The sequence below is a fragment of the Daktulosphaira vitifoliae genome, unplaced genomic scaffold (assembly GCF_025091365.1).
Source record: "Daktulosphaira vitifoliae isolate Bord-2020 unplaced genomic scaffold, ASM2509136v1 Scaffold_1, whole genome shotgun sequence".
Taxonomy (NCBI): Eukaryota; Metazoa; Arthropoda; class Insecta; order Hemiptera; family Phylloxeridae; genus Daktulosphaira; species Daktulosphaira vitifoliae.
In genome coordinates this window covers 28,599,013-28,617,143 of record NW_026099572.1, presented here as the reverse complement: position 1 = coordinate 28,617,143, position 18,131 = coordinate 28,599,013, and the positions used below count along the sequence as shown (strand labels likewise).

The window sequence follows — 18,131 nt, the reverse complement described above, 5'->3', positions numbered from 1 at the left end:
CTTGCGTCCCAATGGAGGCTTAAAGAAGACATTTAAATTATTATCGCGCGGACATATCGCGTCGTTACATATTGGATTTGAATATTGAGATTGACGAGTACGCACTAGGTGGGCACGGCGTCCGAGGAACGGTTCCGAGTTCAAATTGGCCAGGAGAAAGGGCCGTGGCCGACCGTGTACGGTTCATGTTGTGTAAGATCGCCTCGGTCTAAGTGGGGTCAATAATATCACACGGGTAAAAGCCTCGTGAGATGATACCAAGTATCGAGTGAGTGTGTGTTCAGTGGCGAACGTTCGTGAGAGTGCAAGTGGTTACAGTGAGAGTGATTGAACGTGGTGCGTGGGTACTTCGCGTGGTGGTTACTTATCGGCAGACCTAGTGTCCGTTATATTTTCCTGGTCCGAGTATCGTAATTACCGCTACGTTGCAACATGAAGGTAAATATATTTTATTTCAAACGAAAATCATCTTAAATTGAATACCAATTGCAATAGTTTTCAATTATAAACGAGTTCTCAGTAATATACAATCGAGTTTCCGATAAAGTTATTGTATCGAATATCGTTGGGATCAATTAATGTTTATTTTCTGATGTAAATAAGTTTAGGTGTTGATTATAAAAGCACGCGATTTTATACACAAACACAAAAACTTGTTAGAGAACAGCCAAATATGAGCGATTGTCATATTGATTTCTCTAGTTCAAGTTTCGTTAAGAAATTATGTTTTTTGAAAAAAAATATTATTTTGCGATTTATACAGAACTCTAGATAAAATACTAATAGTTAGTATTATTAGCTAAACGGTTTTCAGAAGCTTCTTCGACACTTCTATGTGATATCTTTTAATTATTCATATACTGTTAATTATTTCGTACAAATTATTAAATATTAATAATAAAATGTTGCTAATAAACTTATTATTAATAAATATTAATAATAAAACTTTTGGCCTAAAATAAAAAAATCGTTTTCTGCGAAAACACCATTGTATGGAAATACACAATTACTAGAAAAATCGCAGGGATCCGACTGAAGTAAACAAACACCCATTTTGAGTAAGGGCTCGATGTACGATCTGTATTGGCTCATTCGTTACGTAATAATTGTGTATGAGTGTACATCAAAGATGAAAATATAATCGAGTACACGTGTTATTTGATTTTAAGGTGAGCTTTTTAAACACCGAATGACTAGCTCGTTGGCGAATTTCCTTTAGCAGTACTATTTTAGAACGATTTAATTTAAAACGTGAAAGGGCATAAGACCAAACATGATTTGGTGCGATATCGTATAACTGAATAGCTAATTGTACTTAAATCATCACTTCCTAGTTTCTTGAACGTCATGTTTGTTAAATGAACAAATTAAACCATTCGGTACAATTGCGGTAGAGCAAAGCAATTATGATTTATTTTTTGTCTCCCAATCGCTGAACCGTTTACGATTTCAATTACTGATGTTAGCAACACAACTGCTATCAATCAATGTTACAACTACAGTACCTTGCGAAGTCTCACAGAAACAATTCTATTCTCTACTCCGGAAAGCCATTGAAACGAGAAAATGATTTCCATATGTTTTTGTTTTCCAATTGTACTATTACGTGTATGTATTTTGCCGCCAAACGTTAAAATGCACATGGTAATACTTGAAGGTGAAAGTCACAGTTGTAACGGCAATAATAAACGTTTAGCACAAAAAAAAAAAAAAAAAAAATAGTCGTAATATTAACGATACATACGATTTAATATCATTTATTGTAATAATAACCGATAGTTATTGCTGGCAAATCAATAACGATTGCATCTATTAATCGCAATCATACGTGCAGTTCTACTGAATTTTAATGAACAAAACTAATTGCTATTGAAATTAGTAGTAATATCATAATTGAAAACAGAAATGAAAACTATTACTAATGCAATACATAATGTGCGCAGTGGGAATAATTCGCCTGACAACCACTGGGTTTTAATTTTTTCACACAAGTTTGTAGACAGTTAAAAGACGATTCTAATCAAGTTTTCTATTGAAGTTAATGACCTGTACAATCACTTTCATGTACTTTATGACGTAATTATTTCGGGTATGTGAAATGAAATAATTATAAATAGGGTTCGGGACTTTATGCATTTATAAAATTTATTTGGATCACTATCGAAAAACACAACTCCATGAAAATTTGTCATAGGTATATAGGGTGTTCAATAAGTATGTTTCTATCGTTCTCATTGTTTGAACCAATTGGCCTGTTTCCTTATTTACTGAACACTGTATACAGTGATACATAAACGTTTTTTCTTCTAGATGAGTGATCTCCCACGCTCCCCTAAAACTAAATAACATACATTGAGTAGGATTCAGAAATGAAAAGTGAATATTTATTTATTATTGATGTACTAAAATACACTTTATAATCGTATTAAGTTCCAAATCTTAATTATAATATTTTTATATTCTACTAGTTACACTATCATTGAATCAACTCGAAAATAAAAATTTTGTAAAAGTAATTTCATGAGAACTCGTAGGTTCTTATGGATGACAAATTATCAGGTTATTATGTAAAAGGTGTGCTTAATAAAATTGTGTTGCACATTCTGTGTAGGATGCTAATTACAAGGATTTTATTTAAATTTTTTAGTCAACTCTTTAAAATTTTGGTCAATGTATGAGTATAAGAATATCTATCGTAAGTGATTTATCATTACCTAAATTATTCGAATAATTATGTAATTTATAATATCTTGAACTCGCACATTCAATTTTTATCATATTTTTAGTTTTTTAAATATTTTTTACTATTTCCAAGACTCAAAAAGAAAACGTTAATGTGTTTAATTTTAAATTATGGTGTGTAGTATACAATATGGATTAACGTATACTTTCAAAAATAATTATCAAGATTAGTTATTGATTAATTTATCAAAACTAGTTGTTGACTAGTTTTGAAATCAGTAAAATATAATCATAGATATAAGTTTATTTTTTAAAACTTCTAAATACTTAATTTTCAAATTACATGTTTTCCAATAATTACAGTGTTATATAAACCTCGTAGAGTACTCGATAAATCAACACCATTGCAATAGTCGGAAGAGTTCAATATTCAAAAAAAAAAAAAATATTATGTTTCGCTCAAATAGACCATCAATGATTACATAGATTTTTTCTAATTATTAATTATCGTATTCTATTACTGTGATGTACGAATATATACATAATACGATGTCTGCTTAGAAAGCATGAATATATTGGAGTCTAATTGTAGTTCCATAATTTTGAACACTAAACGTTCAATCTATGTGATTAGTTTCGATGATAGTACTATTAAATGTTGGATTTAAGTGAATAAATTTATTTCTTAAGTTTCTTCTTTGCACTAGCTTATAGTTTACTTAAAATACCTGAATTGATTTAATATAAACTAAGCCCTACAGGACATAGCTACTAATGTTTCGTAAGAAATAATTGGACAGCAATATTAACACTTCATATTTTTCCTCGTTTTAATCCCAACTACTTGGGGCCGGCCAATATTAACACTTAAATTAAAATTTAGGTAAAATTGTGCGCAGTAATGATTCTTATATATATAACTAATATGCATTTTCACCAAATAAATAAAAATTACCATCGTATACTTAGCATAAGTTTTGCTTTCTAGCTTATTGTTGTTATCACATTGTTTGGTTCTTATATATTCATTTCTTATAAAACATGTATTATCAATTAAGCCTACTCAAGTATTGTATTATACTTTACATTGTTGATTGGCGTTAAATAAATAAATAAATATTAATAATAGAAGTTAGATTAAACAAAGTCGAAAGAAAATATCAGCCAATCAAAACAATTAAGTTGAAAAGTTTAAGTATATTATTTCAACAAAACATTTCATCATGTTATGTTTACTTNATATCAACAAAACATTTCATCATGTTATGTTCACTAATGATATGGTCTTTATAATTCTGAATATGTACTTATGATCTTTGAAGGAATATTGTATAAAAAATTAATTTCTTTAATGCATCATACAAATGATATACATACAGTCTATATATCACGATATATATAACAAGATGTCGTTTTATACAATAAGTTTCATCAGTTATGCGTTTATAAATATTTGAGTGAATAGATACTTTCATAATATCACTAATGTAATAATATAGATACATATTTTATTAATATTCATGATCATTATCATGATTAATATTTAAATCATTAATTATTGACAATCATCGAACCGACAATTTAAATTAAAATAGCATGCTATTAGCATTTTATTGGAAAAATTACCTAATTAACTGACTATATAATACATAAGCATGTAAACTTCTTAGGTAAAATATTTGCTCATCTTAACTATATAAAACCCTAACGTAATATCATTGCAAATTAATATCGCAAAAATATTCATGAAATCCTATTTTCTTTTCACGAAGACTTCTTAAAGATATGAATGATAAACTCTAGTCTACTTATAAAGACTATTTTTTAACTATTGTTATTCAAGTTTTGTTCGAAAAAATAATTTTTAGACTTATTTTTGACCGTTAAAATGTTCAATACATACGATTTCATTAGAAAGAAACTAGTGATTAGTTTTAATTTACAAAATGCAATAATTTAAATAATTTTTCTTTGATTTCTTTTCAATTATCAGATTAATATAAAAAAATAATAATATTATACGTTTGACACAAAGAATATTTTGCATGTTCAAATAACTTCTATAGCTGTTTGATTTAATGAATATTTACACGTTGAAACATATTGAATGCAGTATTAAATTTAAATTTAATAAATTTGAAAGTAACTAATTACTCGAGTTTTACTTCTAAGTTATATGGTTAATCATGTATTTCAAATTATTTGCTGTAGAAAACTACTTTTATTACAAAATACATAAAAGTATATTTTCAAATAATATAAAATAATTTAAGTTAAAAACCACACCAGAAAAATATACTTGATTGACAGATATTAAATGTGCTTAAAAATATTGATAAGTTTATAAATGTATATAATGAATAATTCATAAAAAAAAGTAACACACTTCAGTTATTTCAATAAAACTGGTATAAAATGTATTGTGGTAAATGCGACATTGATTACATCTATTTTTTAATCGTTAAAGAGGCTTATTTTTCAGATAAACAGTCATATTTTATTTCAATGTATCTCAACAGTAAAATCTTAATATTAATAATTTTATCGATTAATTGTTTTCATTTATAAAACCAGTAAATAATTATTATTTTAGAGAATACAAATTTGTCAAATCGCATTTTAATGATAACTAGTTGATTAAATAAATAAGTATAATCAGTATTATTATAGTGTAGCAAATAAGATTATAAAGTAAGGTAACTTTATATTTGGAAGAATATTTATTTTTTATAAATGCCGAAATGAACTCAACTTTTAATAAAAAAAATTTTGTATACGCTTATATATACGCATTAATATATTCCAATATATTTGTGGCTATAAAGTTGAAACGGAATAACATTAAATACTCTCAAACTATGTATTTGAATCGAGCAATGTAAGTTTATAGTAATTTACCAAGATAATAGTAGAAAAGACTGCATTAATCAATTAGTTGACAAACCCTTATCACACTTAAAGACTTTTAAAGAATAATTAGAAGCAAATTGTCATTGACTACATCATAGTTAATTTGAATATAAAAATTTATTTTACATTTATTTTAAGAAATTGTTTCAGTACAATTTTTCCACTCAATGTAAAAGTAATTTATTGGTATTCTTCCCTTTGATATATAACTATTCAAATTTTTTTTTTTATTTTTATTTTAATTGGGATAAAAATTAATCCATATTCTAATTAGTAAGCTAAATAGAATATGTAGCAACTTGATCAAGGCAATGAACCAGTTTTTTCAACTGTAAAGTTTCTTATTTATATTGTAGATTTCTCTATTTTAGATTTTATTATCACAGTAAAATTATTTTCGCAGGAAAGGATGTTTGCTCCTTACTGGTCTTTTTTTTAATGATATATTTTTAATAATAAGTTCATTCTAGGCAAGACATTACCAATAATTTTGTCCAATTCTTTCAATAAATTACTGAGAAAATAAACTTCATATATTAGATAAATAAAATAACTCATTTGTTTGTAAATCGGGTAGATCATTATTCTAAAAATCAATTGATGTTAATAAACTTAGTTAGTATTACTAACAATATTCACTTATGGAATTCAAAATTGTATGTTATTAATATGAGGTTATTATTATTGCTAATATATTTTTTATTAATATAATATTTGGCTGTCAGTAATAATTAAAATTATATTTAAATTTAGAGTTATTACAACATTTATGAGGTATCCTAATAAGTAGAACGATCTAGTTATTTGTTAAGCACTGATAATTATATTGAAATAATATTTTAATAATATGTAAGCAGTTTTGGTCGATGACTTTGTTGAAATCATATTTGCACTAAATGCATATATTACTATAAGTTTGACCATTACTCTAAGTTACAAAACAAAGTAATATCCCATACGATATATATTTAATAGCCCACAAGTTATAAATATCCAGGTCGAAAGCCTGAAGCAGTAGATCAATATAATATGCGATCATTTTTTAAATAAGTATTATGCATGACTTAAGTAAACGATCTAGTGCAAAGGTAAACTAGTAAGTTTGTGTCAAATTTACTGAAATCGATTTCATAATAGCAAAAGTCATTGTGAAAGTTTTCATGGTTTCAATAAACATTCCATATGCATGGGCACACTATGATTAGTTTGTTCGTCGTATGATATTGTTTTATTAATAATTAGTCGACAATGCAGTAAATGATTTTTACAGAACGGTAAAATAGCTGTTATTATGCATGCCGCTGTTCATCAGCGTAGGCGTTTTCGCAGCTCGCTCTTGTAACTCTCTCCGTAAAACACTGTTATCCGTATTGTGTGTCCTGTGTTGGCACAATATGATTATTATTGCGTTATTTTATTATTAGTTAATAGTTCCTGTTGCCGATCACCTATTTATATAATTTTTATTAAAATAGAATCAAGTAAAATGTATATAACACAAATTAAATCAAAGAAATTAAGTGAAAAAATAAATTAAACTTCCAGTTACTTAGTAAACTAGTTTTTTTTTAACAGGGAAGTGAATTTAAATGTTACCTTACTTGGTCATAACATTTTTACGATTTTTTTTTTGGCTGAGCGACAACTTTTCTAAACGTACGTAGATAGATAAAATCGCACGTGGTTCTTATTCAAATGTTTTACTTTAGTTGATGATATAATTCAATAAAAATATCTGGTTTTTGTCAACAAATAGCAGATTTCCGCCGAATATTAAAATCATTTGTGAGTTAAGTTTTTAAACTTAAAAAATAAAATTTAATATGACTGACATTGAAAATTACTTAACGCATTGTTAAAAAGAGTACATAATAAAGTAACTAATAATAGTAAATTGATGTTATTATTTTTGTCTATTGATTATATTACCTTGAAGATGAAATATTTTTGAGGCTGTGAAAGTTTAAGTTGTTACCAAAGATAAATAATTTAAACCTTATTATGATTATTGTTGTGAAGAAATGTATAAATTTCAAATACAGGTACCTTTTGTATTTGAAATTTATTTCGTTGATATACTTTCTATATTAACCGGTAAGGTAACATAACATAATTATTTAAACAATGTTCGTGTGGGATAAATAACGGATATTTTACTAAGGCTTTGAGTAAAACAGGATATTAATAGCTTTATTTTGGTTAAAGAACATATAATTGATAATGAAACAATATATAGTACATCAATGTATAGGTGTCAATAAGAAAGTGAGATTATGAAAGATATCGATAACGAATTAGTAGTAGTTGTTAGAATTTTATTGTATTGTCATACTTTTTTATAAAATAAATTACAAATTCAATGTGGATTCTAATTTAGGTGCATTGTATTCACTGTGGTAATTAAATTACTGGCAAAGAATGTTTCTATTTTCAATCAATTGATTGATTTATATTTCCTTATTTCGTCAACTTTTATCTATTTGATAATAATCGCAAAAATTAATCAATAATCTTTTATCTTTTTATCATTAAAAAATTTATTGTTTTTTAATTCATGTAAAAATAATAAATATATGTACATTTTCAATGTAGGTTTGAAATTTTTTTATTTTTTTTTGGTATCATGGACATTGTGAGAGCTTTCATAGTGTATTATAATTTAATTATAAAGTAATTTTTTCATCTTTATGCGCCTTAAATATACAAAATAAAAAATGTATAACTTTTGATTCTCAAGTTAAAATAATTAATAGAAATACTATTTACTTTGATGTGTTAATTGATTTTTCTAAAAAAAATTTTTTTATTTTTTCCGAGATTGTAGATTTCTATGTATTCACTATTTTTAAATATTTTAAAAATCTTTACTTGACCTACTTAGCTTACCCGGAAACGTGTGGTGCAATGATAAGAAGGTACTAGGGTTCGTATCCGTTACGCTGGACTGTGAAGGTTTTGGGTCCTCTCTGACACAAACATAGCTTTTCAATGAGGACGTTAATGAAAAATAAAGTAATAATAATAACTGTAAAAAAAAATATATATATATGTATATATACTTTAGATCTCTAAATAACTTAAAATAATATAATAACTTCACGTTATGAAAACAAGTTATGAGTTTCAACAGAACTGTAACATAATTCAGTTGTATTTCTTAGTCACTTGAAATTGAAAACTTTTTTTAACGCAATGCAATTATTACAAAGCTGAATTATGAAGATTTTATTTATATATTTAATTTTTTATTTTTATAATCTCGTCAAAAGTTTAATTTCTATATCAGAATAAGACAAAAAGGTCTGGGTCACCAAGATCTACTAAACAACATACTATACGTTACATAAATGTACAGTTGGATGATTAATGGAACGAACAGGTTATTAATCATTAAATATTATTAAGATATATATATATCAGAATTTTAATTTTTGGAAGAGTAAAATAACAGCAAACGTTAATAAAATAAAAGTATTTTAAGGTTTCTAAGAAATAAATTATTTTTTCTAATATTTACGTAGAACGAAAATTTAAAATTCAAAACAAAACAAATTAATTAAGAAAATTACTGGTTGATAACGACTTTTTGAACAGTATTTCAGAAGTTATTAACAATTAAAAGTAATGACTGGAGGTGAGATTGGGTGTTGCTATTTTGATTACTAATCATTTCCCGATTATACCTTCCTCCCACTAAGGTATGAAAATGAGAATAATTTCCAAAATACTAGTTCAAAAGTTGTTATAGACTAGTAATTTTCTTAATTAGATAATTTTCTATCAAATAAGCTAGTTCAATATGTATGTTCCCATTTAAAAAAATTAAGCTGACACACCTTAAAGTTATAAGGGGTGATTCTAAAAAATCATTATTAGCTGATAAATTAAGAAATATATGTGACTAAAAGAAATACATTTTTTTTCTAATATTGTGATTATTATGTGAGTAAACGAGTGGTTTATGATAGACCCATCTCTTTGTATATATATATAAATAATCAAGATGAAAGTAATCCGTAAATATAAGATTATTATCACTTAACTATTAATGAAAATATAATATCTACTGTTTATCCAAGTCTGGTCAAATTTTGTATTAACTTCATTTAGTGACTTATTATTTTCAGTTTCTTAAGTCTAAACAATATTAATGTTTGAGCATGTAAGTTTTTTTGATTTATTGATGATACAGCTAACTTTCCTTAATTCAGTAAACTTGTACTATATAGGTAATAATATTTTTAGAGTTATACTTTTTTTATGAGAAAACTAAGAAAACAGATTATTATTACAAACAACTTTTAATGAACAAGTCTAAGAAATGTTATGAGGTAATAATACTTTCATTTTGGGATGACCGGAACTAGCTGGTATCATGATAAACGTGTTTTGTAATAACTTCCAACTAAACTGATATTAAACTTTCTCTCGATACATAAAATAAATAAATGACGATGACGATCAAAACAAAAAATCATAAATATAATTCATTGTTTAGTATTATTACCATGCTTCAATTATTTAATTGTTTCATTAAAATAAATAGCAAACTTATACAGTGACGAATTATTATTCACCCTAAGTATCGTTTTCTAAACAAACGTGCGAAGTAATTTGTTGGCAAAGCTATTTAAAAAACACATTCCTATATATTACATAATTAAATTTCGGTGTCTAATTTTTTTGTTTTATTTTCGTAGATTTCCGTGTGTTTACTAGTGACATTTGCTTTAATATTGTGTACTGTCAAAGCGACCGAAGAAGAGTCACCAATCGACGATGTCAAATTAGATAATTCTGAAGAAAGTGAAGATGTAAGAACAAAACGTTCAGGAGATCTTTTAAGTTCATTAACGTCTAAGAAACTAAGTCTCCTAGGCTCTCTGTCAGGCGGTAAATCATTTGCAGTACCAGACCCACATTATGGAGAACAGCAGCATCTGGTAAAAAAATAATAAAATTTTTATATAAAAATTATTTTGTCGGACTTATTATTTTTTTCTTTTAGTCTTACCATTCAAAACCTTCGTTTGATTTGTGGGGTATTAAGAAAGCAATCATGTCTTCAGTATTTCAAGCTGCAAAAGCAATAACTGGTGGAGTGTTGGCTCTAAAAGGACAATTAATAAAAGCCAATGGACACATGGTTGTAGCTAAAGGAAAATTGTTGCAAACTAAAGGAGAAGCCATAACAAACTTTGGCAAAAGCGTCGCCACTCACGCGTTTGATTCTGGAGAGTATCATCATCAATACATTCCACAACAAGTCCATGTGCCCACCCGTAACTAAAATTAATAAACTATTTTACAAAAATGAATTCATTTTATGTCAAACTTTACCTTAACTTATAGAATATGGAGCTGTAGGATATGGACCCTCTGCTTTTGCAGGTCATAGACCGAACTATCCTTCAGCTTATGGTGGCCAAAGTGACTACAGTGGTGAAGACATTAACGCTTTTGCAAATCAAGGTTTCTCATCAAAACGAGCAGTCCATGCCGTTCCTGCTCCAGTAGTTGGATCATCTAACTTCATTCGAAATGCATGTAAGTATTAACTTTTTTCATTATTTTAAAATCATTAAATACATTTGGTCAACTTAAGCTAATAATTATAATATATTTAAAAAAATTCCAACAAATTATGACAAAAAAAAAAAAGAGTATATAATAAATTTAAACTATGTAATGTTCACTTTGATATTATATTGTTACAATATAACACATAAAACTATAAACTATACTGTTATTATCGGTATTTTATAATTATTATGCTATCTAAATATTTCATTAGGATCAATCAATTTAATAATACAGTCTTATATAATTTACCAAAATCTTAAACATATCTAATGTAAAACTATTTGTGTCAAATGTAATTATAGATATTATACTTAAAACCTACTTCTTTAATTACCACCAATTAAATTATTGATCATACGTAATCATTATAAATATCATCTTATCTTTGTGAAATTTTTAATAGATAAAAAAATAAAATTTAATAAATCAATATTTGTTAAAATTTAAGTTTTAAAATATTTCAATGAAATTAAATATACTTATATTCATAAAATGTTATTTTTCTAGTTGATAAAGATGGAGTTCATGCAGGTCTATTGATTTTAAAACCAATTAAAATGCCTCTTAATAATCAATATGTTCAATCGCAACCCAATTTCCAACAAAACTTTGGATATCAAGCTCATACAAATGGACATCAAGTTCAGAATAATCTTTATAGAAATAATGCATACCAAATTCCAACCACTAGCTTTGGTGGACAAACTACGGCCAACAATTATTTAACAAATGGTATACAAAGTCAAAACCACTTGTACCAACCTCAAACCAACAGTGAAACCGTTCAAAACTTAGCCTACTCATTACAAGGCATTAGCAACCATGCTAACTCTCAAATAGCTAGTCATCAAAATGTGGGACTTTCTGCCCAAGCTATTCCCCAACCTCAAGTGAATTACGGTGATCAATATAATTCAGCATCTGATTATCAAGAAAATGTTGCGGAACCAAATTATACAAATCTTTTTGAAAATGCATATAAAAAAGACCAGCAAAAAATTAACCCTGAAAAGTTAGTTTCAAATTATTTCAATCCAACTAAGCCTTCGTCTAATTACCAATTATCAGAAGAAGACGGTTTAAAAGTGAAATCCAATGAAGATTTTGTAATTAAAGAAATCGCATCTCCTTCAGAAGAAAAAATTGTGCCATTAAAATATTCTAATGATTCAAGTCCAGAAGATCAGGCTAAATTAAAACAAACAGTTCAAAGATTTTTCAATATGTTGCAAAAAAGGCAATGTAATTATTTTTTATATTTTATTAAATTAGAATTGATAGCATGCTTAAGTTCATATTAAATTAATAATAATTAGTGTAATTGCAATGGTTTGCAAGGTTTGTTGAAGACAGTTTTTGTTAAAAAATTTCCTTTATATTATTATTTTTAATTTTTTTTGAAGCCAAAAAGTACCAGACATTTGTTGGGTTCATTCGATGAAATTAGTTATAACAAATATTATTTTCTTTATAAAATCAGATTAAAGCTTATTCTACAGAGTCACGAAGATATGAAAAATCAAATAATTTTTCATTTAATGATCATTTTACTGTAACTTTTAAAAAAAAAAATATTTGCAATTGTCGGATTTTGTTAAAAGTATAATTGTTCTTTATCTCTAATCAGAAACTATAAAAATAGAATTATTTTTTCTTTTAATATTTTGGCGAGTACTTACAACTGGTTTTACTATTGTATATGCACTAAGATCACGATATATACCTACTGTGTGTATTAAATTGTTTGTAACATAATAAGAACTTATTCTTAAGCTGTTTTTAACCCATAAATTTTTTTGTTAAAAAGTGCTAAAATAGCTAATTTAAAAAATTTATTTATTTAATTTTTTTTAGAGACAAATAATAAAAATTATACTTGTAACGTAGCCTAAATTTGCGAAAATTGTAAAAAAAAAATGAAAGAAATTAGGATTTTCATATTTTAGTTACTTGTCTTGTATTTCATTGGAATACTTAATAATTGACAATATTATTTTTATAATATCATACATTTATTTATATTTATTGATATTAATGTTAAGTAATTTATTTTTCAGCATAACTTTGTTACAAGAATAGAATTAATCCAGAAAAAAAGAAATCAAACACGCATAAAACCTTAAAGAACTGTGAATGATTACGTGTTTAAATTAGCTAGTCATTTTTTAAAATATTATTTTGTTTGTATTTGTACAAAATATAATTAGATTATTAACTTTATATTCATGCTTTAGTACTCAAAATGTAAAACGTATTGCTCAAAATGAATTATGCAGATCATTTACAATTGTTTTATGATAAAAAATAATTTATGTTTATTACATAATTATTCTAATTTACTTGAATTATTATAAATATATTAATATAACAAAATAAAAGAATAGCTTTTGAAAAACGGACTTTGTGAAAATAGAACTAAGACAATTAATAAATGTAAACTAAATAGTATTACTTTTTATTGATAATCTATATATGGGCTTATTACATTACATAAAGCGTAAACTATAAGTACTAGAAATAAATATTCTTTAGATTTAGTGAAAATAATTTTATTGTACATTTTGTATATTATAATATGGCATAATAATTTATCATTTTCTTTTCAACTGATTTTATATGGTATATTTGAAAATAATTGGTATGTTACTCAATAAAAATAACGTTTTTAGAGATTCAAGTTGTACTTATTTTATATTGTCTATGAAAATAATAATTTTCATTGACAAAATCATTTTTATCAATCAATTTTATAAAATTTCAACGTTTGCGTCGCTGTTATAACTTTTTTAAACATGTTATTATAAATTTTATTCAAAAACCAATCACATTAAAAAGTTAAATTTATATTAATAATATTATTATTTATCAAACAAGATAAAATTTAATTACAAAATTTCTGATGTTATTATTGAAAAATGTGCTATTTTAACATAAAAATTAATAGTTTTGTAAATATACGTGTAACAAAGATGGATAAAAGTAAGCGCACTTATACTTTTATAGTTTGTTTTACAAAAACGCAACTATATATTTTATTATTTTCAAAAATTACTAATTTTAATTTTAAGCTGAATGTCTTTTTTAATCAGAACGGTTTGTTAAGTATAAAAATTGAGTTAACTGTAACAAAAATTGAATTCTAAATTTTACAAATTTGTTTGTAGATTTTCTTTTATTTCATACTAAATTTTTGGTTTTATAGTTTCATGCTATTTGAATAGTATTAACAATGTCTCATTATAATAATTGAATAAATCAGTTGAAAATAACGTATTTTTTACTTGTTTAAAATTTAATATTAAAAACTTAAACTATGTATTATTATGTTATTATTATTATTATTTTCATAAGTTTTTTATAAATTTAATTGTCTTCAATTTTATTTAAATTAATTTTCTCATTAATTGTTTCTCTCATTAATTATTAATGGTTTATCATGCAATAGATTGTTGGAAGTTCGAAAGCATAGGTTAAATTGTACTTACCTTACGGCCTATGTACTACAATAATATTTCAAGTAATCCAGTGTTGATTTCCACATTAAACGCACTAAGTATACGATTTACACTAAACGTCATATAGTCTATATAATTACTTACAAAAAAATCGATTCAAGACTTTAAATAATATGATTTAATTACACAAAGTCTACAATTGGTCTTACTTATAAATGATTCTGAACACTCTGTATTTTATTATAAATACAATTTTAATTTTTTTTACTTATTGATTTTTTTTTTACGTCTGTTGAATAAATATTTTTTTTTTGAGAGATCGATACCAATATTTCTTAAATTTTCCTCTGGCCTGGCCAAAACAAGATTCAGAAATATCTATATCTATGTAAAAAATTTATCAAGGCAGAATTGTGGTGGCCCAATGGGTCCCAGCACTAGAATGCGCCTTGAAAGGATGCGGCACAATAATCACCAAGATAAAAATTAAACACTAAAAATATATTCCTAAGTTTCTCTACGTTGTCTGCCGTGCGCGATGTTTGTTAAAACAAAGACATTAGCAACGAGACTAGCTACCCAATAAGAAAAGCTCAGAATAAATTTTTATTATTAAATAAAAATCTAAAGTTAGGTTGGATTTGTTATTAAAATAAAATAGTTTTAAGAAGATGTAATGTTTAAAATATTATTTGATATTCATTTCCACAACAAGAAAAATAAAATATTATTAATGATTGAACAAATTAAATTAAATTAAAAGATTCACCAAAACAAAATTCACTTTAAAATTTCTAAGTGTCATTTAGTTTCAAATAAAAATATTCTAAAATCAAATTAATTAAAAAAAACGACCAAGTCCCGGAAAGTGAAATCTTGAGTAAAACGTCGTAGATTTTATGTATTTTAAAATCATCAAAAGAACTGGTTTAGATGGGGCAAAATGGCTTTTTATAGTCTGAAGGGGGTAGCCCAGCGATCTCTACCGTGATCCTGAAAGCTGAGACTTTGTATACTAATTGGTTAATTAAAATTGGGTCCTTGCGTGTAGGCGTTACTTAATAATTTCTACAAGAGGGAGATTTTATCGTATAATTAAAGGGTTATTTTGTATCTTAAATAAGAGAACCCTGTTTTGGTGTCTTGAATAATCATAATATGTGACATACATGTACAAATGATAACATCATATTATATGTTAATATTATATGTAATAATATAATTTTACAAAAAAATTACTAAAAAAATTGTGGATACGCAAAAATTTGATAATATTATTTAGTGATAATGTCTCTAGGTGATAAGGTCACTAGGGGTATATAAGAGAGTTCTTTTCGGTGGGGATGTTAGTATGTCTTAAGTGTTGATAATGGTAACATTGTTCCCGAAATACGTATCCCCGATTTTTTAGTAATTTTTTATGGTTTTTTGGGTCTAATGTAGTTTAAATTTTAAATAATATTAGCCAGAAGTGATCATTTTTTATTATATTATCAAAAAATTCAAAATTTATATTATTTTTATTTCATGTAAATTGATATTTTTTAATTATTACCACGTAATGTTAGTAATTAGAACTAATTTAAAATTTACTATTTCAATGGATTAACCCCAAAAATGCTTCTTTAAATAAAAAGGGCCTTATCATATCGATAGCCATTTTACGGTGAATAGGCACAATAGTAAAATGAAGTTAAAGAAAAACATATGTTAAGAATCACCTTAGAAAAGCTCTATAAACAGCGATTAAATATTTTTTTATGACTCCTTTGTTCAGTTATTTCATTTGTGTAGTATTATTATTATACGTTATTAAAAGGGGACAAAATTTTTTTATTTTGACAAAAACAATACAAATTGCAATATTTAAATTCAAGAATTTATTTATCAATTCCTTAAATTTTATTATAATAAATTTTTTTCATTTACTTACGAATAGCTATAAGTAATATGTAATCAGTATGGCTATAGACCCATGTTGATACAATTTAGTGCTAACGGTTTTATTTAACTTGTCTATGTATATAGCAAATAGACAAGTTGTATATAATTTATAAATCCAATATTTGTATTTCTGAAATTTTCTTGACCTACAAGTTATGATTTCTTTTGTTATTTTAAAGAATTATTTTTAAGGTAATATAAAACATCTTAAATAATCTAGGCTGATTAAATAGTTTGAATTAGAGTTTTATTCCAGTTAAATTTTTTTGGTTAATTAATAATATTATGCCAAATAATTAATTTATTCAATTAGTTGCAAGGTTGATAATAAGTCTACCATGATAAATATGGAGGTAATTACATGATCAAGCCTGAAAATTAAAAATTTTAATTTTATTGACAATCTATATTATAGGTATTTTTTCTGTTTATAATGGAGATATATTTGTGTAAGAATTTTATAAAGTTCTTGCAAATATACGCAGAGAGATCGAGGAAAGTTCATTTCTCTTAAATTGATATAATTCTATCAATTAAAGTATTAACATAAAAATCCGGTGAAATTATATTCTATATACAAGGTATACCATAAGTAGAAAAATTTAACATTTCAATGGTATTTTTAGACCCCCAGGAAGTCTCGTTTCAACTGTATATGCATCTTGAACTATATAGAAATGGCATAAATTTTTGTTAAAAAAATAATCTAACTATTAGGATTTTAAATAATTGTTTAAAATATAATCCTCATAGTAGTGTCCGTACATACATTTTAGATAATATTAGCTTTAATTTAAGTACAATTATTAATAAAATTATGAAATATTTCTTAAAGTATCTTTAAGATTATTTTATGTTTATGAAATCACGACTATGTTAAAGCTTTCATAGATTGTTGTATTATTTAGAATATTTACAGATATATCCATGTCTTTAGTTTTATGCTGACGTTTCGAACTCATTGCAGACAGTACTATTACAACCACGACCTGTAACTATCATTCCGTAAATGAACTCTGCTACGATTTCAAAACATCTGAATAAAACCAAAAACATGAATACATCTGTAAATTTCATGAAAGTTTTTTAAACTTAAAAATTATATTTAGTTGTAATACGCCGTAAATTTGCTAGTTATACAAATAAATTCATGAAGTTGTTTTGTTAAATTATCTCTACTGAAATACTTTAATTTGTTTTTTAATCTATTATTAATCATGTTATGAGAATTAAATCAAATAAATAGTAAACTATAAATTACTTTTTTATAATTCATTATTCAGTGTCCTTAATTGTTCAAATAAATACTTAGACATTTTTAACTATCTCTAAAATTTAAAATTACAATGACTTGTATAAACAAATAAAATTTTCTAAAAATGTAATAATTTATATAATAAATCATTTTATTTAAAAAATTGTATTAACTCAACCTTATTAAAAACATTTCCATTTGCTTTTATGTTTCTATTTGAAAAAATATAGCTGTTATACCTTAAGGCAACTTGAATTGGTCTAAAAGTACATGACAATAAATAAATAAAGAAATATACTTAT

The 18,131-nt window shown here is 25.4% G+C and overlaps 1 protein-coding gene across 1 annotated transcript; it reads left to right on the top strand.

The window, feature by feature from the left end:
- Positions 1–256: 256 nt before the first annotated feature.
- LOC126902793 (uncharacterized) lies at positions 257–13,748 on the top strand. The gene is made up of 6 exons (XM_050680433.1): positions 257–438; positions 10,293–10,535; positions 10,601–10,874; positions 10,945–11,139; positions 11,683–12,417; positions 13,233–13,748. The coding sequence occupies exons 1-6, from the start codon at positions 433–435 to the stop codon at positions 13,235–13,237; spliced, it is 1,458 nt and encodes a 485-aa protein (XP_050536390.1). The 5' UTR covers positions 257–432; the 3' UTR covers positions 13,238–13,748.
- Positions 13,749–18,131: the final 4,383 nt, after the last annotated feature.

Coding starts and splice junctions, on each gene's coding strand:
- LOC126902793 (XM_050680433.1), top strand. Junction 10,875..10,944: donor ACAAGTCCATGTGCCCACCC/GTAACTAAAATT, acceptor CTTAACTTATAG/AATATGGAGCTGTAGGATAT. Junction 11,140..11,682: donor TAACTTCATTCGAAATGCAT/GTAAGTATTAAC, acceptor TTATTTTTCTAG/TTGATAAAGATGGAGTTCAT.